Source organism: Blastomyces gilchristii (genome assembly GCF_000003855.2).
Source record: "Blastomyces gilchristii SLH14081 genomic scaffold supercont1.16, whole genome shotgun sequence".
NCBI classification, from domain to species: Eukaryota; Fungi; Ascomycota; class Eurotiomycetes; order Onygenales; family Ajellomycetaceae; genus Blastomyces; species Blastomyces gilchristii.
In genome coordinates, this window is record NW_003101667.1 from 952,833 (window position 1) to 962,334 (window position 9,502).

Sequence of the window (9,502 nt, forward strand, 5' to 3'; positions counted from 1 at the left end):
GACGTGGGAAATGAAATCTCGTGGATTTTAAAACCGATGCACACTCAGCAGGTATTTATTCCGATCACTTAACTTATTGTTCCCTTCTGCAATCGGCGAGAAGCTGATGGGCGACCTAGGCATGAGCGATGTTGGGAAAATTGAATTGATCTAATTCCTCCCCCCGCCCTTCCTCTTTAACACGAGCCACCCTCTATTGTTTTTCTCTGGATAAGCAATAAAGGCAAAAGAAAAATACAAAAAAAAAAAATTGGACAAGAAGCCCGGTTACTTCAATAATAACGCTACACATGATAAACAGACTAGGATCTGGATGTTGACGAAGTCCGATCCGCTTTGAACGCTCTGGGCTCCTTCTACTGCGCAGACGAAAATTCGAAAACCTCGCTTCACACGTCCAAATATATACACACAGTGTTCAAAACTCGCTGCTCCTCCTTCTGTCAGACTCTTTTGCATCTATCGGCTCCTCCTCCGCAGCGCATAGACTTGACGGCCGGAAACAGTTGCACTGAGACAGTTATTCATATTTAGTTCACCCCAATTCAACCACCTGGATACCAAAGGGTGAAAGCTGTTCAAGCGGAGTCTTTGTGGATGTCTCGAGACGAGCTCCCATCCACGCCGTCGGAAGGTACATACATGTACATGCTTGCCAGAGCCAGGCTCCAGATACACGACCAGGCTTAATGAATCCGTCAATGGGGGCCCTAGGCATGCCCCGGCCCAGTATGGATAGCCCGCGGCAACATCAACAATGGCATCACTCTCTACGAAGGACACCATTGGAACGGCTCCCGATCGAACTGATCCAGAAAATATTCTTCGAATGTCTAGAAATTAATCTCCCTCGCGCATCTCTCCCCATCGCCCTTGCCTTGTCCAACGATGTCATTCATACCTGGCTCATCCGCCTAGCCTTCAGCAGCAACAATGAGTCGGCCCGAACTGGCTTCTTCACAAAGCCTTACCTCCCCCTTGACTACTTTTCCCTCTCAGCTTCGCAACGGGCTTCCCTTCAAACTGAAATCCTCAAGTGCCGATGGTGCACTTTACCTCTCATGCGCAAATGCCAGCGCGAGCATGTGGAACATGTTATACGTGAAAAATGCAAATATCTCAGAATATCTTGCGCCGATTGCCAGAAATTGGAAAATCTCAAGCCATACTGGGAATCCATGGACCGCTTCGACCCTCGGCCCCCTGGGAGCCGGGGCAGCGGTGATCTCACCGTCGAGGCTCGGATATCCCAACCACCAAATATACAGCCAGAAAATAACCCCTCGACTTCTACATTCATTCCCATCACGCCCACGCCCGCTCCCAACACCACGAACATGAGCATTATTCTGGGCGCTTCAGCTGCCAGCACGCACAGTGCCTCGCGCAAAATAGCAATCTGGTTCAACTCCGGCTCCGTCCAAATCCGTGAACGAAGCCCCATCTTCCAAGAGACAGATGTCTTCCGCCTCCCCTCCTGTAGCACCCGTGAGCCCTGCCGGATACCCGACCGCCTCCTCTGCCCACCCTGGACACCCGAAAAACTAGAATTCCTAACCCTTCTATCCACAGAAGCATACATCGACGAAAACGAACGGCGCGATCGATCCAAGGCCGTGTTACGGCAGGTAATTGACGACCGTGACCTAGAGACCTTCAAGTACATGCTCGGCATGCACATCCGCGCCAAGAACTATGGGTATCCGTTCCCGTGGCCGGTTCGACAGACGCATTACCGGGCTGCTGCTAGAATGGCAGATCGGAAGGATGATGATCCGTTCTTGAGGATTTTGTTTACGGATCGCAAGGGGGAGGTTCCGGCTACGGATCAAAGTATCAAGGCTCTCTTGGTGAAGTATGAACAGAGGGAGAGGGAGAGGGAAATCTTTGAAAGCTGAAAATTTTATGATGAAAGTACAGTTGATGTGGGCAGTCAAGGGTGGTTATTTTTTCATTTTCATTCTATATTTTTTATATTTTTCATTTTTTCATTTTTATATTTATATTTATATATTTTTTGCTGTTGAAATTTGCTCTTTTGACTTTGATCATCTCTTGCTTCTATTATGATGATAATGATGACATAACTAGTTATCTCCTTCCCGTTTCCAGCTTGAAATGTAACCGACAGGCTAGCTATTTTGATTCGCTTTTTGACTAGCCGTGACGACTGCTGGGTTCATACTATTCATCTCTCATGCCCTTGAAGAAGAAGTTTTACGAGCTTGTGGAATAAAAAAGATTTCCTTTATCAAAACCCTGGGGCCATCAGTGCCAATATCGCCCATCTGAAGCTCGCGTCATATATGATTTCCTTGCTCTCTTAACATCACGAAGGATATGGTTGTAACGAATTGGGATGAAAATAAAACTCTCTAGCTAGCCAGCTTGTATACAGTTATACAATAGCAAAAGCAGTACATGTACCTCATTGATTGGCCTGCTGCAGCAACTGAACTACGAACCACGGATGGGTACATCTGAAATACTCTGCAGTACATATGGTCATTGCTCAGCAACGCCTCCAAATTCCTCCGAGCCTCTTCACCGTGGATCGATACTCGATCAGTGTTGCAGAAATTTTCAGCGCGTCAGTGTCATTGGCTCTGTTGAAAAGTGCCCTTTAATGTACAGTAACTAACTACGTGGCTGCGTCGAGGAGCCAGGCTCCTGGGTATGGACAAAGTACGGCTGAAGGAACATTTACTATTTGTTGCTGATGACGGTTTTTTGTTCTGCCTCTTTAGCTGGGTAACTGTGCGAGAACGAATGGCTCGTTTTAAGTTCTGGAGAACAGGTGGGCGGGCGTATACAGAGTATAAGAAAATATAAATGAATAAAAATAAAATAACAAGGCAAAAAAGAAAAGCAGATTTTCTATCTTTTGGATATATAATTCCAATAGAGGGAGTTTAGATTAGTATTTCTGTTTCTATCTCTTTCTCGCTTTTCGCCGTGAAAGTAAGTTTCGAAAAATGCGTGCCGCGATTGGCAAAGATGCAGGCAGGTATATAATTTGCCTTTTGTTAGTTGAAGGTGCATATCCCGGACATGTTTCGAGGATCGTTGCTCTGAACTGCTCCGAAGAGAATCTGCATTGGCTCTAGAGTTGTCCATGTCAGGGATAAGGGTGGGGCGGGGTTAGAAATAGAACTGAAGAGTATTTCCTCATCACAACACCCACCGATTACTTTTATAAAAAGGAGAAGATCTAGTATGTATGAAAGATGGGGACGATGATAATAGTCTATATACTACCCATGTTCGGCTTTTTTCTGTTTAATCATGCTCAACTGTGACCAGTCAGGCGTCATTAAAAAGGAGTGCAAAAGGCTACGTGAGTGTCTACCCTTGGGCAGTTGATCTTTGACATATTTTTCAAATCCCTCCCACCAAACGTAACATTGTGGATCATCGGGAAAATCACGCCCACGGCGGTAACGCAAAGCCCAGCCGCCCTCAAAGAGCGAGAACAGACCCTGCCTTCGAGGTGGCACTTCAACGAGATAGCTCAGGAGCCATTCACCAAATTCACCAAATTCACCATTTTTTTGTCTCAATGCCCATTCCGTAATTTCCGGGTCGTCATGCGGTATCGATTCCGCACCTCCACGTAGTAAAACCTGCAGAAGACCCGGGCCTTCGGATCGCTTTACAGCGGTTATGAAATGTTCACCGCGTATCTCATACTCGGGCATGTCCACGCCGTTAATAGCGCAATTATAAGCCCTTTCATCCCATGCCAATAGCTCAGACAGAATCCAAACGTTTTCCTCCATGATGGCATGATGAATGCAATCTTGTATTCTTTCCCGTGGAATATCGAACGAAGAGAGACTGGGGTAAATCTCTGCAGGGACATCTAATACCAGGCCATAAGGAGTAAACATGAGCAGGTGATGTAGAAGTTGGAATTTTTCGTCAGTCCACGGCCGCCGTTCAAAAAATTTGTCAGGGATTGTCCAAATGACCATTGGTAAGAAGTGAGCAACCCCCGACGGCTCCATAAACGAAACTGTTGAAGGGCAAATATACAAAGCACAAAGGTCATCACGCCGGATAGTTCCTGGTAAAATCATGTTCCATTGCCCGGGGTCCTCCTCACCAAGGCGTTGATTCAAAACATCTCTCGATGCGGGATCGAATGCCACAGTTGGTGCACTGGGACCAAAAATTCGTTTCTGCATCGCCGCGTAAAACATATCACGTTGGCATTCCTTGAGAAGAGGTAAAGTGAACCATCGACAGCCGAGGACATCATGCTGAAGCGACTTTTGCGTATCAACATCCAGAGGTACGTATTTCAGAGGCCGGAGAATGTTTGAGATGAAAGAGGCGACGTTGTCGTCTGGAGGCAGCTCTGGAGGTTCATGGTCGTTGAAGAAGGCGAGGAAAGTTAAGATTTTGTAGATGCGCTTCCTGGACAGTATGGCCCCAAAACGCGGCGATGCCCAGGCTAGATTAGGCTCCAGTGAATCGAGGAAGATTTTCTCAATCAATTCCGCTGGCAGAGCTTCGAGGCGGCTGATCTTGGTGCCCTCGGACTTTATTCTCTTGCCATCGCGGGGCGGGATATTTTCCTGAACCTTCCGCTTGCTGGGTTTAACGGGGACACGGCCCTGCGGATACTTACCACGACGCTTTTGTCTTCTTCGCGCCGTCTCTTTGTCCTGAGAGACTGGTATTTTATGTCTCTTGCCCCTGACCCGTATCGGAGTCAGATCATCGTCACCCATGTTTTCTGGAAGTTGATTTTGAACATGGTTTCTGGAGACATGAAATCACTAGAGAGTCAACTAGCCCCACCCATTTTGCTCCTTTTCTTCATGCCTCGTCCCCTTAGAACCAAGTGAAGGAAGATAGAATAGAGGGAGCAGAAGAAATATAAATAACTAACTACTCTCTGTGCTGAAATATTTTTTTCATCCTCGAGGTAATTATGTCGTTCTACACCGCCCTCGCTTATATGCCTATATATAGAATAGTGTAGTTTCAAGAACAAGCATTGCATAAAATGACGCTAAACCAGAAGAAGTAAGATGATGTCAGCTTGACGTCACTGTTTAATCTCTCCCGCCAACTTGTATTTCCTGTTTGGGAAAAAACACTTGCCACCAGGTCCCGACGTCAGCGCACAAGAGACAAGAGATTAACCATCCCACAGACAAAAATATATCTAAATATAATTATGACGATGGTCATGGTCGTGCTTGACACCTTCCTACAAGGTTTGATGCTAGAAATGGGATCATCAGGCGTAGATAATTGAAATCATGGCATTTTAGTATAAGTAATTCCTTTCGTCGTCGGGTTTCTATCTGAGCCTGTCTCTCTCTATATACTGGGGTAAAGTTCCTCGATTTCAAGGTCGGAGCATAATATCTTCTCAAACAATTTTCATTTATTTATCTACATCTATATATCTACCTACATATATATCATTCGAACCTGATACCCAGAGCCCACCGTACATATTTTCTAACTCTACACAACACAACACAAAGCTGCCTCCCAAATACATTCAAGCTTATAGTATACCCATTCAACATATCCACATATACATACCCTCAAAGCAAACAAGAGGAACAGAACCAGAGCTTCACAATGGGCGCCGTAGTTTCATGCGTGAGTGGGATTTTTCTCAACCGCCATTCCAAAAGTGGCCCTATTCATTTTTTAACACCATTTCTCTCTCATGAAACAGATCCAAGGAGCTCTTCGTTCACTAGGGGCCTGTCTAATGGCCATTGTCAGCACAATCGGGTCCGTAATCACGGCCATCGTCAGCGGTATCGTGTCTGTTTTCAATGCCGTAATCTCTTGCCTGACCTGCGGCGGCGTCTCGAGGCGAAGGAGGAGCATGGGGACGCATACCACCGGTAGACGCCGACATGGATTGACCAGAACCAGAATTTAGAGGCTTGCTTGTGAGAAGACAAGTTGAGCTTGGGGCCAGGAGACCGTGAGGCTTGTTTGGCTGTTGTGCCTTATTTTGATATTTGATGATTGAATGAACGTATTTTTATGGCCAGTTTCGCATGTATTGACAAGATAACGACTACTTTGTGCTTTGTGGGAGATTGATGAGCTGAATGTTGTTCTAATTGAGGAACTGCGACGCGGCCTTTGCGGTGTCTTTGAATACCTGAACACCCCATTGTTGTCTGTCGTTGTCATATCGCCCTGTACAGTACTCTATATCCCATTTCAACCACACATTGCTTTTGTATATGCCTTTTCCTTGTGTTCTGAATATGGTTTTCATCAAAATCTGTGTGTAAAATTTGTCCCACCCAATTAGTTGGGTAGTATTCATGATTAATGTGATTAAGGAGTGTTACCATTTGATATTGTACAATCCAGCATTCCAGTTTTCCAAGAGACATGCGTCTGCTCCGAACCGCTTCATTGCTTCTGGTGTGCAGTGATCATAGATTATAAATTCTTTAGAATCTTCCCCACACCTTTCACCTTCCCAACAAGAGAGGGTTGATACCCCGTCTCCACAATGCCCTTACACATCTCCCACGCGCCCCGTCCGTCTTTCTTGTGCACATCCCCTTTCTGAATCGGGTAATCGACAGGCGGCGGTATATGTGTTTGAACTAATGGGTACCGATCCTCACAGACCGCCTTCATATTGCACAAATTCTTCAACCCTTCTGCCCCGCCAAATCGGCCATACCCACTGCCTTTTACTCCCCCAAATGGCAGTCCCACGGCATAGTATGTGGCAAAGTCATTCACGGAGACCATCCCGGCCTTGATTTGCGAAACGCACTTCTCGACATCCCTTCGATTATGCCCGAAAACGCTCGCACCTAGCCCAAACTCTGTGGAATTTGCTATTCTAATGGCATCAGGAACGTCCTTGGCTGGCATAAGGAGGAAGACGGGTGCAAATAGCTCGGTGCGTGCGATCCGCATTGTAGTAGTCACATTGGCTAGAAGCGTAGGCGTGAAATAATGCCCAAACGGATATTTCGGGTGGCTATGGCGTTTGCCGCCATGGATGAGATGCGCGCCTTGATCCACGGCTTCAGAGATCAAATCTTCTAATTCGTCGAATGTCTTCTGAGAGACCATGGCTCCCATGTCGGGGGTTGAAAGTCCCAGCCCCGGATTCTTTGAGTATTCATTCGATTCAAAGAGCACGGATCCGAGGCGGAGTGCTTTTACTCTAGGGGTGACGGCTTCCAGTATTTTGTCATAGGTTCCAGGGAGTGCGATAATGCGTTCAATTCCAACACAGTTTTGGCCAGCGGATTGAAAAACCCCCCGCATGAGAATGGAGGTAATACTAGGAAGGCCCTTGATGGTGGCTGGATCGTCGAGAATAACAGCAGGATCTTTGCCCCCGAGTTCCACAGTGACAGGAGTGAGTGACTTGGCGGATGATTTGCAGACATGGTGCGCAACAGCTCGGGAGCCAATGAAAATGATATGGTTCACGCCATGATGAGATGTTAAACTATCTGCTTCCTTAGGAAGACAAACGACTGTCTGAACCAGGTCTTCAGGATGCCCACAGCTAGCAAGTGCTCCTCGTATGAGATCACGAAAGTAGAGGGAGCTCCAAGCTGTATGTTCAGAGGGCTTAATAATGATAGAATTTCCAGCAAATATTGAGCTAATAACCGGTGAGATCAAGTTGTGGAAGGGGTAATTCCATGATATGCAGGCCAAGATGACACCAAGCGGCTCATAACGAACGGTGTTTCTTTTGTACATCATAAGCAGATTCGTGGGTCGGCGGTCGGTCGCAAGGGATTTCTCTCCGTGGTCAATAGTCCATTTTAGCTTCTCAACCGTAACCAAGATCTCGCCAAACGCGGCATCAACTTTCGTTTTTCCTGAGTCTAGACAGCATGCAGAAGCGATTTCATCCTGATGGTTAAGGATATACCTGTTGAGTGGATCAAATTGTCAGTCGAAGCAACAAACGTAGTAGCAAGGTACTGTGGTTGGGGCTCATATGCGCACTTCAATAGGGTTCTCAATACCCTTCTCCTCTCAGCAAAGGTCGTATGCTGCCATATCGATTGCGCAGCTTCTGCTCGTGTGAGCGCAAGATCTATATCCTGCTTCGTAGCTGGTTTGATTCCAGAGTTTACGTCTCCGAGTATACGTCCGTCAGCAGGACAATAACTAAGAATTTTCTTCTCATCCCATTTCTAAATTCAATAAGAAAAGGAAAAATCATTAGCGATAATGCACTGATATACTTCACAAGTCCGCGCACTCCATTGCTAACAAAGGTTTTACTACCTAGGTAGGTATCAAATTGCATTTTCACCAGGATCAAACTTACTCCATTTGCCTGGCCCTCCAGAATTCTCCTATCCTTTACACTAACATCGTCCCACGTCTTCCCATCCCATTGATCCGATAGCTCTGAGGGAATTGGTACCTGATAGGTGACAGGAGATGCTTCACGACCAAACACGTACTGTTTGAGCGTCCATGCTGTGAGACCAAGTCCAATTACCGCGGTGAGTAATGGGCTGAGCGTGCAGTCGCTACATTTGGCGAAGATGGACCAGAGGACGTCCATTTCCGCTTCGGAGCATTCCAAGTAGACGGAACAAGAGTTGTAGACACGGAGCTTGGGGAGTCGAAAAGCGGACTCTTAAGACTCGCTGACTTTCAAGGGGAAGAAAGTCAAATTAACCTTGTAGCCTAATATGGCTTAGCGTGGTGGCTGAACCCAGTCCTTTCATTTCCAAATTGATGGTGAATATGTGGAAGGTGTAAAGCTTGTGTGATTGAAAGGTTGCTAGCTTGTGGAAAGTTATATGGTGGAAGGATTAGTAAGCCAGATCACGTGACCTGACACCCCCACTCATCAGAGTAACTATACACAATGCTATATACAAAATTCGCCTTCAAATCAAGTACAGGTACAAAAAATGACTGGAAAATGTGTAGCAATGAAAAACCAGTCATGAGATACATCATTTTTTATCCCTCTATTCCTTCATCTTCATATTCTTCTTTCAATATGTATATTTCAAACAGTTGATCTCTTTAACACAGGTCTTGTAATAATACTTTCATTTCATAAAAGCTTTGACATGTGTGAGGTTTTTTGAAATCAGAAGTGCAGTGATCTCAGAATCAGTGAGTAGATCTTCAAGACTGTTTCTCACTGAAGATTCCCTCACTGTAGAGTCTCTCACTATAGTGATATTTCTTATAGATGTCAGAAAGTCATCAGATTCAACTGTGAGTTCTGAGAAGTTCAGTGTATTCTGCACTAAAAGAGTAGATATTCTCACAGAGATATCATAGTCAATTCATCAATTATTAGTGAGTATAAGAAATAATGAACACTCAGGTTGAATTTCCTCATCAATGAACAGATCATCAATTGATGAATCAGAAATTATTAAAGAAATTATTACAGAAATTATTACAGAAATTGTTACAGCAGATAGATCTGATATTGTCAAAGAAATCACTGCAGCTGCTTTACAGACTGCATTGAATAGAATCTTCAGAT

General features: G+C 45.4%; 3 protein-coding genes across 3 annotated transcripts; 1 reads left to right on the forward strand and 2 right to left on the reverse strand.

Annotated features, from left to right (window-relative positions):
* Nucleotides 1–210: 210 nt before the first annotated feature.
* Nucleotides 211–4,884, reverse strand: BDBG_06852 (uncharacterized protein). Its single transcript, XM_002622688.2, has one exon. The coding sequence runs from the start codon at nt 4,734–4,736 to the stop codon at nt 3,255–3,257; it is 1,482 nt and encodes a 493-aa protein (XP_002622734.1). The 5' UTR covers nt 4,737–4,884; the 3' UTR covers nt 211–3,254.
* On the forward strand, nt 690–1,898 carry BDBG_06851 (uncharacterized protein; the record flags this gene model as incomplete). Its single annotated transcript, XM_002622687.2, has 1 exon — nt 690–1,898. The coding sequence occupies one exon, from the start codon at nt 690–692 to the stop codon at nt 1,896–1,898; it is 1,209 nt and encodes a 402-aa protein (XP_002622733.2).
* Nucleotides 4,885–5,382: 498 nt separating the features above from the next.
* Nucleotides 5,383–8,759, reverse strand: BDBG_06854 (NAD-dependent aldehyde dehydrogenase). The gene is made up of 3 exons (XM_031722797.1): nt 8,312–8,759; nt 7,984–8,174; nt 5,383–7,906 (listed from the first exon to the last, which is right to left on the reverse strand). Exons 1-3 carry the CDS (start codon nt 8,552–8,554, stop codon nt 6,436–6,438), a joined length of 1,905 nt encoding a protein of 634 aa, XP_031579793.1. The 5' UTR covers nt 8,555–8,759; the 3' UTR covers nt 5,383–6,435.
* Nucleotides 8,760–9,502: the final 743 nt, after the last annotated feature.

What these genes read in the sequence shown, in the direction of transcription:
- BDBG_06852 (XM_002622688.2), bottom strand. Translation starts at nt 4,736, where the DNA reads ATGGGTGACGATGATCTGACTCCGATACGGGTCAGGGGCAAGAGACAT.
- BDBG_06854 (XM_031722797.1), bottom strand. Translation starts at nt 8,554, where the DNA reads ATGGACGTCCTCTGGTCCATCTTCGCCAAATGTAGCGACTGCACGCTC. An exon ending in TGGAGGGCCAGGCAAATGGA is followed by an intron (nt 8,175 to 8,311) that starts GTAAGTTTGATC and finishes TATTGAATTTAG; the next exon opens with AAATGGGATGAGAAGAAAAT. An exon ending in GTATTGAGAACCCTATTGAA is followed by an intron (nt 7,907 to 7,983) that starts GTGCGCATATGA and finishes TCCACTCAACAG; the next exon opens with GTATATCCTTAACCATCAGG.